The 17,690-nt window shown below is 35.9% G+C and overlaps 1 protein-coding gene across 1 annotated transcript in view; it reads left to right on the top strand.

The window, feature by feature from the left end:
• Window positions 1-1,441, top strand: part of IL1RAP (interleukin 1 receptor accessory protein) — a gene marked incomplete at its 3' end in the record, with an annotated part of 132,307 nt that extends 130,866 nt beyond the window's left edge. The window contains exon 11 of the mRNA XM_081301812.1: window positions 723-1,441. Coding sequence (XP_081157938.1) covers window positions 723-1,441 — 719 coding nt within the window. The remainder of the gene's footprint in view (window positions 1-722) is intronic.
• Between the last annotated feature and the right edge of the window lie 16,249 nt (window positions 1,442-17,690).

Here is a 17,690-nt window from a genome sequence, read left to right as displayed (position 1 = left end):
AAATGTTAAGTACCAAGGGATATAACTGAGGATCTTAGGAAGTGGTAATTCCAATTGGTCTTTACCAATCAGACTGTGTCAAGAACATTTCCTTTGCTATTCAAAGTGCTATTCTTAGAAGATACATATAGAACTGAATATTATTCAGAGGAAAATGATAAAAGTGAGAAAAAGACTGGAAATTATGTCATTTATGGAAAAAAGAGAGAAATCCTAAATTTATTTAATCTACAGGTAAGAAGAAAATACAGTAACATCACAAAAGTTGTCAAATATTTCAAACATTTGAAGATGTCAGATCTAAGACCATCAGATAAAACTTGCAGTTATGAAGATTTCAAAAGAAGCAATAATCTACAGCCCCAAATTAACTGGATTTTAGAGATGGTTCTCTTAATTCTTGAACCATTTTCTGGCTTTTCTTTTCTAATAGTAAAGAAAGACTATTCAAGAAGGGACTACTACAAGTAGGGGTTTTGCAATGGGGACATATTGAATTCAAATCCTTCCTCATCCTTGAAGGTAGCAAATCCTTTGAAACTATTAATAATAAAGGTACAGATGGCATTCCTTAATTTCCTGACTAGGTGGATTATTTAGCACTGAGATCCTATATTTTCAAAATGTCTGTTCGTTGCCTGTCCTTTGTCAGATGCACAGTGTGGTACTGGGATGTATAGAAGTTTTCACGGACACCGTGCCATCTTTTCATTTTCCTGTAGATACAGTGGAAGCAGTTTTTGATTTCATTCAGAGGAGCCGAAGGATGATTGTTGTCCTGAGCCCAGACTACGTGACAGAAAAGAGCATCAGCATGTTGGAGTTTAAACTGGGTGTCATGTGCCAGAACTCTATTGCCACCAAGCTCATTGTGGTGGAGTACCGTCCCCTTGAGCATCCACACCCAGGCATCCTGCAGCTGAAGGAATCAGTGTCCTTTGTAAGCTGGAAAGGAGAAAAGTCCAAACATTCTGGCTCCAAATTCTGGAAGGCCTTGAGGTTGGCTCTTCCCCTGAGAAGTCTGAGTGCCAGTTCGGGCTGGAATGAGAGCTGCTCTTCTCAGTCGGACATCAGTCTGGATCACGTTCAGAGGAGAAGAAGTCGTTTGAAAGAGCCCCAGGAGCTCCAGAGCTCAGAGAGGGCTCCAGGTGCCCCTCCTGACCCTGGCACCTTGTCCAAGCACCGAGGGAAGCCCTCTGCAGCCTGTCGCTGCTGTGTCACCTACTGTGAGGGAGAGAGTCACCTCAGGAGCAAGAGCCGGGCAGAGATGCAGACGCAGCCCCAGTGGGAGACACACCTCTGTAAGCCTGTTCCCCAAGAGTCAGAAACTCAATGGATACAAAATGGCACAAGATTGGAACCCCCTGCTCCCCAGATCTCAGCTCTTGCTCTTCACCATTTCACAGATTTGTCCAATAACAATGACTTTTATATCCTATAATTACTGTGTGGGGTGGGTGGTGGCTTCTCTCTCTACCAGTCCTCTTCATGTCATGAAGCTTAGGGAATAACTGACATTTTTATCATCTAATGGACTATCAGATGTATATCCCTTTTATTGATTTTTAAAAACTATTTATTTCTAGGAGACAAAAGACCTGAAGGACCTGAATCCAGAGTTATTGCCTCTAACGGCCTCAGAAGAGCACACTCTTCTTGGGTCCTAGAAGGTCAGTATGTGAAAGTTGCCTAAAGTCTGAACCTCTATCTTGCCCAAAGGTTTAAACCCAAGCTAAGATTTTAAATATGTTTCCTATGAGTTAGTTGATTGATCTTAGTCCGGTGTACTTGGACTATGACACTGTAGGGTGTACATTTCCCCAGGGAGCACCATGGGAAAGAGCTGGTTCTGGTGAAAGTTGTAGGACAAAGCTCCAGAGAAAACCTACAGCACATTTTCCCTCAAAGAATCAAACATACCCAACCAGGGATATATGGTGTTCTCTGTCTCACTGTAAAATAGTATGCTCTAAATTTCCTAACATTGTTAGCATCAATAAAGTTATATTTTTATGTCATTTCATTTGTACTAACAAATTTTTAATTTCTCTCTACCCTTCTACCTATTCTGGCTTTTGTATTCAAATCTGAGGAGTATTCCATTTCAGAAAATTGAGATTAGGTTTAGGGAACAGGAAAAACTGAAGTATCCCCTTTGTTTCTTCTGAGGTGTATAGAGAGAAATCTGGGAAAGTTCCAAAAGACAGTGAGAAAGTATTTAAATGAAATGGGATTTTACATAAAAATCTGATTTTTTTAAAGTGACAGATGAAGAAAAACTCAGTCTTTTAAGGGATTTTGGGGGGAGTTTGGTGCCTGAATTCCTTCTTCTCATTCAGAATTCTGAGAAGGGATCTTAAATGCCAAGTGCCTATAAGAATTAGAAGATAAGGAAAAAATAAAGGGTGGCTAGACACAAGCATAATACAGGGACCATCTATCAATGAATAGGATAGAGGTACAGAAAAATATTTATTTTCTGCCAACATATTTGCATAACAATAAAAGGCAGGTGGCACTTGATTTTCAAGTTAGGAGCATGATGGGGAATCCCTGGGTCTGCAAGTAACTGAAGAACATGTATTTTATACAAAAGGAGTAAGCTTTTACTCAGCTCCATTTGATTGCTGCTACTGATTTAGCCCTGTGTTGTCAGATTTTGCAGTTTTTTTCAAGAGAAACTAAAAATCTAGATTTTTGTATACACTCCCAATTATGGAGTTATAAAAATAAAAGAAAAGCAAAGAGCTAAGCAAAACACATCTGGGAGACATATTTAGCCTGAAGGATACTAATTTATAATTTCAGAACTAAAGTATTCAGCCAAAGAACATATGTCAAAAATGGGAATCCAAGTGTCCTAGACAGTACTGGTACTGGGGAATACAAACTGGCCCTAAGGACGTAATAGGGAATGTTTATCCTCTCCCCAAATTGAAGACATCTGGGCCATCAGAATAGGGCTGATCTGACCTAACATTCCAGCACAGGAGAAAAAGCTGAAAAACAGTGTGTCTTCTATCTGTTATATAAAGGTTCCCTGCCTGTTGGGTTTACTGCAAGAAAACTAGAAGCAAAAACATCTGTAATTTCTGAATGGAAGCATCAAAAAGATTAAGAGACCATACTAACCATGCCACCTTTCAATACAGTCACCTTCAATACTTTAGTCCTGGCTGCTAGTGAGCTTAGCCTAATGAGTGTGGCCTCTCCCAATCAGTAACAGAGTAGCGGAGAAAGAAAATTCTAACTCTAAAGAGGGAATCAGAAGATCATTTTTGTCTTGAAACTAGAAATTAGAAGGTACTTTCTCTGAAGCTAAACAGAGGAAGGTCCTCCAAAGTAAATGTGATTTACCATGTAAATTTTAATTTGGAAATGACAGGCCACCATAACTGTATTTTCAGCAGGAAATGACTTAGCACAACCAATGATCTGGTTCTATATTACACCCCTTCTTGAAGAGAGTAATCCATTCTTGATGTACGTTTAAGGATCTGAACTGGGAAGACAGACAGTGGTTTCTCTCCATTTATATTACAATAGGTAATATAAATGGTTCTAAATACTCAGAGAAATCCCCAATCCAGAGTTAATCTGATCAATATAGTATTCCCAAACTGTAAAATATCTTTGGAAATAGTTGAAAAATTACTTTTGTAACTTACCAATTATATTTTAAGGGGATAAAACTAAATGCAAGAACTAATGGCAGAGCATGGAAATTAACATGATCTCTTATTATATATAGCCATACACTTTTGGTGCTCCCAAAGCTAAATTTTGGTTGGTATCAATTTCCTTTGACAATATAAGTACAGAATAAGTGGTATAAAGTAATAGTTTTGTACATTAGCTATATAGGGATCAAAAAAATAATGGACAGTATTTTACTATATGGAGAAAGCCTAGGAAATTATGCTATTATTCCTTGATCTATCGTGCCACAGTTGAATTTGATATTTAGGGCCATGTACTTCAATGAGGCATATGATTATAGGCAAAATTTTTTTCTTATGAGCCTTAAGTATCCATAATTGAAATGACATAATTGTAGACTAAATTAATATATCATTATTAAGAAATATCGCCTTTTAAAAGCATAAATTTAAAGTCTAATAGAGTCCTATGTCTCTCCTTTCTGTTTAATCATGGTCTCTTCAAACTTTAATCTCTTAATGAAAACTTAGAAGATATTAATTTCACTGGGTGTTGTGGGTATTGAATAGTATACTACAAATTTATTTCACACAGATCAACTATCTTTTACTTTCATAAAATACCTTGAACAGTTGAGAACAGAAACCTATTATCTAGCTTAAATGATAATCAGCCAATTAGCGAAAGACTTGGGTTTCTACCTCAGCCTTCTAATAAGGTATCCAGTGCCAATGCTAGAGCCAACCCTGGAGTATTCAAGTGGAAGTATTTATATTATGAATTCATCAAGATGAAATTACTTCAGAACTATAACACATTAAAATTTTAAAAATTAGTTAATGTAAACCCTATGCATGGCTAATTAAAGGTTTTATTAAGTTTGTTGTATTGTTTGACCTTTTCATATTATGATTCTATAGAACTTAATTTTTACATGTTTTAATTTTAAGAAGTAGGACCCTTTTTTACACTATGGTCTTAGTTTTTCCTTGAAATAAATTATTTATATTATTCTTAATGAAATATCAATATATATTCACCCCTTATCTTGAAAACAAATGTAATATTTTAGCAGATATGACACTGACAATTCCAGAGTGACTTCCTTTTATCACTATTAAAAACTCTAATAATAATATTTTCACTTCCAGATTGAAGATTTAAAGCAGTTGGAAAAACTAATGTTCCTGTTCAGAAAAAGGCATGAATAATAAATTGATCTAACCATTAAAATATGAACAGAAAGACAGACAAATCCTTTGGCAATGGTTTCAAACTTCTGCACATCAAAGAATCACTTGGGGGGGGGGATTCAAATGAAGACCCCAGGACACTTCCCTTCCCAAAAGGGCTGTCTCCTTAGCTCATGGACATTGTTATTTGAATAAGGTCTTATATAGATCAAACTTGGGAAAGGATGCAAGGAGAACCTATAGGAAATCTTTCAAGCCCTTTCCATTTTCCCTATGCAGATCACAAGACAGAAATCCTAAATCTGGGTTTTATTCAAGTCTTCATGAAATGTATCCCTCACAGGAGTCATTTCACATTCGTATGAAAATGCATATTTCTTGATCCTAGATTAACTACACAAGGGTCTCTAAGGTGGGGCAGGTCTGCATTTAAACTTCTCACGTGATCCTGATGCACAAAACATTTAAGAACCGTTAATTTTTACCTCTCTTTTACTCCTCTTTACTCTTGTAGGCTCTGATTTTCTCCAGCCAAGGAAGACTACAAACCATCTTTTTAACAAGGTGTTTGCAGGCAATAGATGAAAATGTAGGGCATGGTTAGCCCTTGGAATTGTCTCAGCACAAGGAGACAGTTGAATAGAGTGGTTAGTAGAGTGTACTTGTGATACATGAAATATATGGACATTTGGAACTTGGTGGGAGTGCTGTAGTCATCATGTGTTAATAGAGTAAGATAAGCTCTGCTAGGAGAACAAATACCCTCAACATTTCAATAGATTCATGTAACAATTCTTATATTTCATTTATGCCACATGTCCAGCATAGGGGCTTGCTTTGTTGTAGCTTTACCATCTGAAATGTGTGACTAGCTATTGTCACTGGTCAGCTTAAATTGACACTCATAACTTTCACTTACAATGCGTTGACCAGAAGGAGCTCCAAGGTCCTGATATAGTCATAGAGAAAGCTAGGAAGAAAAAAATCAAAGTGAACTTGGTGAACACATAGCCCTGACTTCTACAAATGAGACAATAATGAGGTATTGAAGTAACCTGAAGGGGCAAGAAACTTTCAAACAGATATGTCACATACTTTGATGATGAAGAAATAGAATAACTTTGCTGCCAACACCCCATCTGTTTGTCAAGACATCAAGATAAAACAGCACACAGAAAAGAGTAGCCCTATACATTAATGTCTCCCAACAATATTTGTTGAAGGAATTTATGATAGTAATTGTAGCTTCTGGTTAAGGGGAAGAATGCTTAATAATTTCAAAGTCACTGTATTTCGTTACTTTCCATTCAGTGGCTCTAGTTGGTTCTCTAAGAATGTGATGCTCAAACCATCTGCAAATGAGCCATTTCATTTTGAAAATTCAGGGAGCCTCAAAAGAATTGAAGACATTTAGAACACAGCAGAGCATGTAACACGGTCATTAGAAGGCATCTCTTGATCCATTTATCTGAAGAATTAAATAGGGAATTCAAATTGAACCTGCCACAGCTCGAATGAAGGAAGAGACAAATGCTAGTGTGGATATCATGAAGTCTGATTCTCTCTGTGCATCTGTGTTCTCTATGATTTGGATTCTGTTTGTATTAAAATTTTGAATTTTTGTATGACTTTTGTAATGTGTACAGTATCATTTGATTATATAAGAAAAAGCTCTCTTTGAGTTGGTAAAGATCAGTATTTAGAAATCTTGATATATACTAGAAAGTTATAGTGTCAAAGGAGATATTTGTTAGTGTAGAGAGCAGACAACTGACACATTCAATATTCCTGTTTTTCCCCTAGACATTTTGAACCTTTAAAAATATTTAAATGGAAAAAGCAACCTTTGAAAGTTTCTAGTGGAAAGAAAACAGAACGATTCCAAATAAACTCTGAATTCAGATAATGAACTATCTTTACCTTACTGGAGGTGATAGGTATTTTAAATATTCCATTGCTTTATTTAAAAAAAAATAAAACAAAGTCTGATATTCATTTATTTATTTTTATTTAAAAATTAAATTATGTATAACTACTTATTAATTTCTTTTATCCTCTCATAAGCTGTATCACATGCTTAAAATTAATTTATTCAGTAATATGCTCCTAAACACCTTGGTAAGTAGTTCTGAACCAGAATGTAACATTGTCATTTAAAAAATTGCACATATCTGAGGTCTATCCCAGACAACTAAACCTCTAGAAATAATTTAGTTATCTGCTCTTGTAAATGAAAATTACTTTAAGTATCTTTAAAACTTTTGAAAATGATTAATGAAAAATCAATGATGATATATTATGAATATGGAGTAAAAAGTATAAACAAGTTCTACTATTGTAAACAATATATTTTATTAAAGTGTGAAGCTTAAATAATTGCCAAATACTGGATTTGAATTCTTTATTTAGGAGATAACAAATATTTCATCCTTTATTTTCATATTATTCACATTATTATTATTATTATTATTATGAAATTACATAAAATAAGTGAAGAACAAAATAAAGAAAATAGAGTTATAGAAATAATTGATATAATTACACTGAGCAGCCAAAGGAGGCTATATTCCTAATGTTTATTATTTTGATGTCATCAGTCACCTAAAACAGATCAAAGTATTTAAGACATAATGACATGGTTATGGGCAAAGACAATGGATGACTTCTGAGAAGAAACAGAAGAAAAAAGTAGAATGAACAAAGCCCATTTACCTATTTCCAAATATTATGAATGCAAAAGAAAAGGGAGATGTCTAAGAACTCCCAATATCAGACTGTAGAGCTAAAATGTAGAGTGGTATCTGAGTTTAGAGAACAAAGTTGGATATTTATTTTCATTATAAGCACTCTTGATAAAGTACAAAAACATTACATAGGAGTCAGAGGACATGATTTGGAATACCAATTCTTCTGTTGATTGTTTGACTTTCAATAACACACTTTTGCTCTCAAATTCTTAGTTTGCTCACATATCAAATGGTAATAATATAATATCTACCTCATTGAAATATTGTAAGGGTAAAATTGTATAATAAATGTGAACCTCTAAAATCTGTAACGCATGTGTTTGGTAGTTGTATTTCATCATCATCATCATCATCATCATCATCATCATCATCAGTGTTTTGTTTATAAAAAGAATCCAGAGGAAGTGAAGAGGTCTAAGAAAAGTTTTTTTGTAAATTGCTGAATTCTAGGGTACTTTCCCAGAGCACAGGTTTAGCTGTAATCTATTATATCTTACAGTTAAGGAATAGAAAGTTCAATTTATGACCATGAATGTTAAAGAGTATAAAAATATCATCTGAAAAAGTAAGAAAGGAGAAAAATAGCTATTTATTGTTTGGCTCTTTAAAAAATTACCCTTCAAAAACTCAAAACAATAAATATTTATTTCCTCACAATTTCTATGGGTCAGGAATCTGGTAGAGACTCAGGTGTGTGATTCTTGCTCAATATAACAAATGAGGAGACTGTCAAACTGTTGGCCAGGGCTGTGGTCATCTGAGACTTGACTGGGACTGGAAGATCCACTTCCAAGGGCTAGAAGATTCATTTCCAAGGATAGGCACATGGAAGTTGGTAGGGACCCTTCACTTTTGCCTGATGAACCTCCCCCATAAAAATCTCCCCATAAGTCTCCTTGAATAGCCCCATGACACATCAGCTGACTTACCCTAGAGCTTGTGATCCAAAAGTCCCCACAAGGAGGAAGCCAAAGTGACCTCTATGACCAAATCTCCAAAGTGGATATTATCTCTTCTGCAATATTCTCTTTGTTAGAAATGAGTCCATGCGTCCAGCTCAAACTGAAGAATTGGGATATTCACCTTTTCCTCTTGGAGTGAGAAGTGTCAATGTTTTTATGGACTTTTTTTTTTTAGTTTAAAGTTGCCATGGTAACATAGACATATTTATTTTTTAGATCAATAAATTAAGGACCAGAAAAGGAAAGTGACTGGTCCTTTGCCTTCGTAACTTAATCCCCAACCTTAAGCTACCTGACTGTGGTGGTGCCACGCCTCAAATGAGAGCTGTTTTCTTCTGGCTATGAACTCTCTTGCCTGGTGAAAGACTGCAGAAGTGGGGAGTCACATCATCTGTAGTTCTGGAATCCCTTTTACTCTTTTTCTATAACTTTACCCCAATATCCAACCCCAGCCCCTTATTCTATTTTATTTGACAAAGGAGAAAGGTGGGCTCTGGGAATCTGACATGAGTGAAATCGATGGGCAGGTGAACCACATTTTTGGTCTGGTTTCTGACATTGAAATAGAACTTTTATTCTGGGATCACCTCTAGAGATGTTGAAAGTGACAATTTATTCCAAAAATCAGCCATTAAGGAGAAAAGATAAAGTAATTGCTTTCTTTGAACTTAAATGGTTATATATTAATAACCAAGTAATTTCTCTCTGTATCTGACTTTTGAGCTCTCAAAATGGATAGGATTAGACCAGAAATTCTGTAGGATGCTACAATTCTATGATTCCTTGGTCACCAAGTAATGCTTAAATAATACCCCCCTCGTCCCTCATGTACACTCCCACTAACAATCAGCATCTAGTGGTATTTGAAAGAACACTTAAAAGACATGAGGATTCTTCCCAAATGATTCATACACACGTCTTCTGTCTGTTGAGTCATAGTTCTTCCAACATGTATTTGTCACTTGTAAAGCTAACCAACTACCTTCTCTCATATGTGTTTTCTGTTACTGGGATGAATGGCTTTAAGAAAATATATTGCATTTACAGGGAGCCTGTTCATAGTTCAACTCTGGGTGCTTCCAACTTCTTTCAACCAATTTTAGTTTCAAGGCCAAAGGTAAGCAGATTGCAGATTAGATTGAAAAATAAAAAGGTACCTTTGTCTTCTTAACAGTTTTATGTTCTTATCTCTTACCCATACAAATCCCTATAAACTTTCCTATTATATTTCCATATATTTTATAATAACAAGAAAAATAAAGAGAGTCCAGTTTTGAAATTACCTAAGTGTATAAACATCAAAATCTCAGGGGCTAGGAGATCTGAGTTTTAATAGAAATAATAATCCCTTTCATATGGGATATTGAACAAGGTATTAACTCTGCCATCAATACAATGCAGACATGATGTTCTAGGAGTTGGTGTAGAAACAGCAGAAGAAGAGCTTGGGTGAGACTTAAGGCACAACCAATGACTTATTCCAAGTAAACAAAACTCAGATGTTTGAGGAATTTGGCATTCTCCATAAATGCACCAAATGGTAGTTGTGCTGCTCAAAGTCAAACCAAATCTCTGAGATTTCTCAAACATTTGCCCTCCTGCTCTTTCCCATGAAGGTCAAGAATTTAAGCTAAATGTATACTATTCATTCTATTTCCTAAACACCAAATACTCTCACATGCCAATGCACTCTTGTTACTATTCTCTGCTTAGAATACCTGCTCCTTTCCTTCCTCATCATAAGAGCTCTTACAGTGTTTCAAGTCCAGCTCAAAATGTTTTCAAATCTATGAAATTTTCCCCAGGCAGAGTTGGATGTCCTATCTCTAGAATTTGTATCATTCATAATATATATATATATATTCATATATATATGAATATATATTTATATATATGTAAACATATATTCATAATATATATGTTTTTATATATTGTATATATAATAATTTGTATCATTCATAATATATATATATTATGAATATATATGTATATATATACATATATGTATTTCACTCTCCTGTAGCTCTGATGAAGAGATATTATATTCCATATTATATACTGAATCTCTAATGTGAGTACTTAGAATGGTGATTGTCATATATTGATTTTTTCATTCATATTGTTTAATGAGTTGTCATAATGCCTTTCATTGAGAGAAAAGTGCAAGTTTCCTGCCCCTTTCTTTTTTCCTTCTGCCTTCCATACTAAATGCAGTATTTTATCACCACATGATATGCATTTCAGTATTGGAATCCTGGGGCTCCCAGTACCACATCCAACACAGTACATTTAGTCCTTGGCATTATTTGATGACAGATGATCTATGATCGAGTTAGGATGGAAAAAGCTCCAGCTGTGCCATGCTTGGCCTGGTTGCCACCTCACATTAAGGATGTCCATCCCCTCTCCTCTTTATCTGCAGTAACACCTGATACTGGAATTAGCGTTGGGCTCGTCAACAGATGTTCTGTTTGTGATCTTGCTATTAAATAGGCTCAAAATGACAGAACACTAAGCTGTGATGAATACTTCTACTTACAGTGTACCATAGAGTATCTCTGGCTAATGAATTAAAACAGAAGAAAATTAAACATGCTTATTATTTCAAGATCCAGATGATGTTGGAAAAACAAAATAAAGTACTTTGATGATGTAGGGTCAGATGGCAATTTAGAGATGAGTTCTTCCCCACATCTTGTATCATGTATATTGTCCTCTATGGGCCAGTAAAGTCTTACAAGATAATGCATCTTACAGTCTCCTCTCCATGCTCACCACCCTGGCTGAGATTCAGTACCTATCATCTCTCATAACAGCTGTCTAGTTTCCATTAATGACTCCAATATACCTCCCCAAACTCTGTAAACTCATCACAAAATTACAAAATTCTGGAATATAATTGTGCCCAGGACACTTCAATTCTCTTTCTACAATATGAATAATTTGTTGTTTATTTTAAATTTTGTATTCTCCATTCACTAGCATGAGCCTATCTTTAGAAACTTACTTTCTATTTACATATATGTGTACAAGGTTTAGGATACCTGGTATGAGATAGTAAAACATCAAGTACTATTAACAGCAGGAGGCAGTTTTGCCCTGGATCTAACTTGGCTGTGGAATAAGTCTATGTAAGAAACCAGGAGCATCTGTACACAGTGAATTGAGGGACAGCAGCTGATGCTTTCAGTAAATGGACTCAGTCAACACCTGATTTCCAGGTGAAGCAAGGGGAATATCTAAACCTTACCTTCTTCCTGCCCACCAGTCACTGTCTAGTGCTACTCATTGTTGAACCCAAATAGAAATCAGAACCAAGGATTCTTGTAGGTGCTATCTAATAGTTCAGCCTCTCTGAGAATAAAACAAGGTAAAGAAGAACAGAGAGGATCTAGGAAGCTCACAGAAGATATCCATATCTGATATTTTTAGGAGAATATGAGCAGAGAAGTAACATGAGTATATGTTAGCAAAGTAACTCTAACTGTTTTGCCTATTGCAGTAATCAAAGTAAGAGAAGATGGAGATTTGGATCAGCATGCTAACAAGGAAGTGGTGAGAAGTGCTTGCAAATCATGTAGTTTTGAAATTTGAACAGACATATTTTTTTTTTGACAGATTAGATGAGTAATGTGAAAGTGTAAGAGAAGCCAAGACTTAATTTATAAATTTGGTCTGAGCAACTGGAAAGATGGAGTTGCAGTTTTGATAGGGGTTGAAAGGAATGTGAGATTCCACCCTTTTTTAAGTTTAAGATGCTCTTAGATTTAAAAATATGCTTTGTACTGAGAAACTGCCATTCAATCAGAAAGGCCTGCGAAGGATCTATTCATATTGAAATCGTCAGAAACTACTGTAAAAAGTGTGTGTCTATTGGGAAAACAAAAGGTCCAGTGACAGCTCCTGAGGCATCTCAGTGACGGGAGGTTGAGGACACAAGAAAAAAAAAAAACAACAACAAAGAAATAAAATTTTAAAAAATGGAAGAATATAGAGCTCTGTAAGTCAAGTAAATACAGTGATTCAAATGATCCGTATTTCAAATGTGGGGGCTGCATCAAATAGATGCAGATTGAGAATTGACTATTGGTTTTACCTACATAAAGTTCATTGGAAAAATTGACAAGACAAGTTTTGTGGAATGGTGGGAAGAAAGTTGCAACTGGAGCAGGTTCAAAAGAGTTAGAGAAAGACAATTAGCAAGTAAAATATTTTTCAAAGGAATCTGTCCAGAAAAGAAAACAAAGAAAATGAGATGGATACTAGAGGTAGAAAGTGGCATCAAGGAACACTTTGTTCTTCCTAGGCTGATGAAAGGAATATCAATAAGCCCTCACTGAAGAAAGGTAGTCTATTTGATGTGAAACTACTTACCATCTCTGTGTGTTTTTCTTCACATTGGCACAAATGGACAGGTAGATAGGTAGAATGGGAAAATTTAAAGATGCAGGATAGGGAGGAAGAATGACCCTGAGTGATTTAGATCTCATGCATAGTGAAGCATTTCCTTAAATAGCACAGAGTCCAAAGCAACAGGGGTGAAAGGGGAAGGCCAATAGATGTTGTGCTGGGAATTTGTGGAAAGTCTCTTCTAGTTCTCTACTATCGATTTCTAAATTTAAAAACAATCCATCAGTTTAGAGGGAGAATTAGAGAGGAAATATCAGGTGTTGGATTTGAGACAGAAAAACCAGGTATGAAATGGTCATTTAGGAAATTAAAAGAGTGAATGGTCCAGTGCAATGCAGTATGATTTCTGCAGAAAAGTAATGAAGGTCCACATGAGAAGGATGGTCATGAAATTCAAATGAGATCAGTCAGCATGGTTATGTGTTTTCATCCATCACATTTAGCACATGTGCAGGAGGGGAGTCGGAGAGATGGGTTCCTAGGATGGGGACTGAGAAGGCATGCCAAGATGTGATTGCATTGATTGTGGAATTTAAGCCATATAGGGAGTGACATGGGGACATCATAGTGGTCTGGGTAAAGAGCTCTTGAAATTAGAATACTTGGGCAAGTGAGCTGAAAGATAGACAGAAATTTAGAGGCTTGTAACAGATTGTGGGGAAGTTGCAATTCCTTATCATAATGTTAACAGAAAGACAGTGGCAGTGAGCAAACAAGGTATGTTGGAAATAGGACCATTCTAGGGGAGGAGATCAAGGAACTGAGAAGCCAAAGGATTAGAAGTATAATCTGTGTCAATATTTTAGTCATAAGAATTATGGCAAAACTATTGAGAGAATGGTAATGAGTTAAGTGTTAAAATCAAGAAAACAGGAAGAAGGATCAGGGGTCTGTAGATGACTACATTCCAGAAGTAATCTGTGTGATTCACATAAAATTTAAACTGGAGGATTCTGTAGAGAAAGGGACAATGATACAGAAGCAGCAAAAAAGAGAAAAGAGGCTATTTTTGTTACTGCTAGCCAGTTGAACAAGGAGTGTGGGAAGAGAATTCATTACTCCAGAGGGCTGGAGGAGAAACATTATATCCAAGAGCAACACGATTTGTGTTACAGTAAAAAAAAAAAAAAAAAAAAAAAAATTACAGACAAGAGATAGAGAATATCAGAAATATTACTGATGCCTTGGTATGAATTTCCGGGGACTTAGTGAGAAGGGGAAGTACTACTTGAGGAGCAAAGGAGTAAAGTCAGTAAAAAAGAAGTTCAGAATCACATTTGAATTATAGTGCAGGAAATGAAGGTGTTCTGAGAGGCGTGGGTTCATGTGTCACTGATAATGCCATTCATCTGATTAACCCCAGCAGGAAGATGGATAGGGTATTGGATCAGGTAGGAGAGATCTGGAGAATCTGGTAAGGAACAGATTTTAATGGTCTAGGAGTGACCACAGAATGCAGTATTTTCTGGTCATAGCTCATATAAATAGGAACAGAACACGATGGGATTGGTCCCACCATTTTCTAGGAAGAAAGGTGTAGCAAGGCTGTGAGTGTTGCATTTAGAGGATGTCAGAGTCTTGCCAGAAGCACACATAATCCTGGGGCTATCTCTTGATCCAGGCTGATGGAAGCATGAATTAGAACTAGGCTCTTCAGTTGGGTATAGTGGCATGGTCCCAGCAACTCAGGAGGTTGAGTTGGGAGAAACATTTGAACCTATGAATTCAAGATGAGTCTGGATCAAGCAGTAAGACTGTCAAACAAACAAAAAATCGAGGCTCTTTACTTTCTGCTCACACATAGTGGTCTACTTGTTTACATGTTTTAAGTTCTTTATTAGCAGTTCTTTGAAAGCATAATTATTGCTGCTGCTCAGTTCCTGCCTGCTCTCCAAGGTCTCACACATAGCAGGTGCTTCCTAAGCTATTTTAAAATAACTGTCGAGCCCTCCAAAACTACTATTGAACATTGGCATTCCTATTCCAGCCTAAATTTATACAGGATACACATAAATGCTTATCTACTTTTGGAATTCTCAGATTTTTAAGTATCCCTGCCAGAATTGACTGCATGGAGGATATGTCTATGAGATTTTAGTCACAAAAACAACTTATTCCCAATTCTCCAAATTATTATTTTCTTTAACATTCTGTAAATCTTTGATATACCTTTGGCCTCAGAGGTCCACTACTTCACCTCTTTCAAGTAAACCAGTTGTTCACCTTGTGAATTTTTGCTCAGGATTTGAGGATAAGCACAAATATCACATCATTGACAAATGTATGACCAGTATACTTTTGTAACTCAGTGTCCATTCCTCCTTTCCACAGTAATAACAGTCTGACTTTTTAGGGCATCCAGCTCTTCTTTCTTCAGTCCTTGTTTAAAGGGTAGAATGAGATTCAGAATAAACTAGATTTACATTCATCTAACAAGTAGTATTTACTTAGTCATGGCAATTCAAGAAGATTTGTAATCCAAACTTGTGCAAACAAATTCAGCTAGACCTACTTTTGGATTTTTTTTGTGTGTGTGTGTGTGTGTGTGTGTGTGCGTGAGAGAGAGAGAGAGAGAGAGAGAGAGAGAGAGAAAGAGAGAGAATTTTTTAATGTTTATTTTTTAGTTTTCGATGGACACAACATCTTTATTTTTATGTGGTGCTGAGGATCAAACCCAGCGCCCTGTGCATACCAGGCAAGAGCGTTACCACTTGAGCCACATCCCCAGCCAACTTTTGGAATTTTTAGAAAGAAAAATTATCTTTTGGTGGAATTTCTCAGAGGATAGAAGCTGCTAAGACCTTTTATATCATGTGGTAAGAGATCATCTGAATTAAATCCACATGGAGAAAGAGAACACAAGACCTGAAAAGAAAAAGACTCTTGAAAAATCTCTTTGTGTTCCCGCAATATCTAAAGTAGTTTCTATCTCTGGACTTTTCAATTATGTATCAATACATTTTCTATTTCTTTTTCTGAAAACAGTTGAAATGGTAATCTTCCAGTTATAAATAATTGACCTTAACTAATAGAGTCAATTTATACGATGGAAAGTTGGAAGTCTAGGGTCTAATAATCAAAGTCCAAGATCCTGAGACTTTTCGGGCCTTCCAGGACCCATTATAGAAACAATAAGTCTTTTTGACAGTGGAGAGAAAAGACTTTGTCTAGGAGCATTCTCAGCTCTAACCCTCTATTTATGCTTCCTATATGATGAATAACATCAGTCAGGTCATTAATGCAGAGATAATTAGCCAAAGATAATTAAAGGGACATTCTTCTTCCTTTTGAAAGCCATGCAAAGTCTACAATTAAAGGTTCATCCAATTATGATGGTGCCCATATTCAACACAAGTCACATAGTCTTAAAACAAAGCCTGCCCTTGAGAGCAACAAAGGAAAGTTTAAAATCAAAATAGGATTTCTGCTTCCTATTACATGTTATCAAGCCACTTACCCTTATGATACGCTTTCAATGTATTTCATTTGGGAATTTCAAGTTTTTTATTTAGAGCTATAAAGCAATTAATTAATCAATTATCATTAATTTAGCAACAACCCAGAACAGTAGAGTGAAAGTTTACATGCCAAAGGCACAGAGAACAGTTTTCCAAGCACACAGCAGAACTACTTTAAAATTTTTTGGAAAAGAGATTAAAGATATATCCTATTATTTATTTTTGTGAAACACGTTGTCTTTTGAAGAATTAATAGAGAAGAAATGAAGGGGCTGGGGATGTGGCTCAAGCGGTAGCGTGCTCGCCTGGCATGCGTGCGGCCCGGGTTCGATCCTCAGCACCACATACCAACAAAGATGTTGTGTCCGCCGAGAACTAAAAAAAAAATAAAAATAAATATTAAAAAAAAAAAGAAATGAAGGAAACATAACCTATCCCTGCAGCGTCTCAGAATCAGTCAACAGAATGTCTATGACACATGGCCTTGTTTTGTCATGCACACCTTGATCTGGCAAATCCTAGGCTAGTTATCTTATTTGGAGAATTACATTTCATGAACCATAGTGATTGGATATGAAATGCAATTAAATATAGACAGTGATCTGACTCTAGGGGCCCATGTATGATGTTTTACATTAATAGGGATTATATGAAAAATTCCTAGCTGTGTACTTTATTGATAATTATGTTTGTGGACATTGTTTTCCTTTTAAAATCAATACTTTCATCCTACTATGTAGTCCTTGTGGATCTCTTTGATCTTGACATTTTCTGTGAAAGGTTGTGTGGAGGAGAGAGGGAGATGAAAAGCAGTTAGGTCTACCTATCCTCACTTACATATGTGAAGCCATTTAATCATCCTGGGGACAAATATGCAGAAGAATTATCCCCATTTCTTAGGTGAGAAAACAGAGATTCAGAAAAACTAATTTGTTCAAAGACCAGACAGTCAGCAAGTGACAGAACCAAAATTTAAAAACCAGATAAATCTGGCTGCAATGTCTGAGTTTTCCTCAGAAATCAGGCTGCCTCATAACATTTCAAGTCAACACAATGATCCTTAAGTGGTTGTTTATATTTTTGACACCATTGACATATCATGATGATGAAATGTGATCAAGAATGGTTTGATGATAAATAAACCTTATTATTTTGTTATTACAGAGTCTAATAAGACTACACAAATGGTCTTGTGAGTTAAAGGATAGTTTTCTGTTTATGGCAATAGCAATAAATCACATTTCTATAACATTTCACAGT

The sequence above is a fragment of the Spermophilus citellus genome (genome assembly GCF_964194105.1).
Source record: "Spermophilus citellus genome assembly, chromosome: 7".
Classification (NCBI taxonomy): domain Eukaryota; kingdom Metazoa; phylum Chordata; class Mammalia; order Rodentia; family Sciuridae; genus Spermophilus; species Spermophilus citellus.
This window is presented reverse-complemented; position numbering and strand designations above follow the sequence as displayed.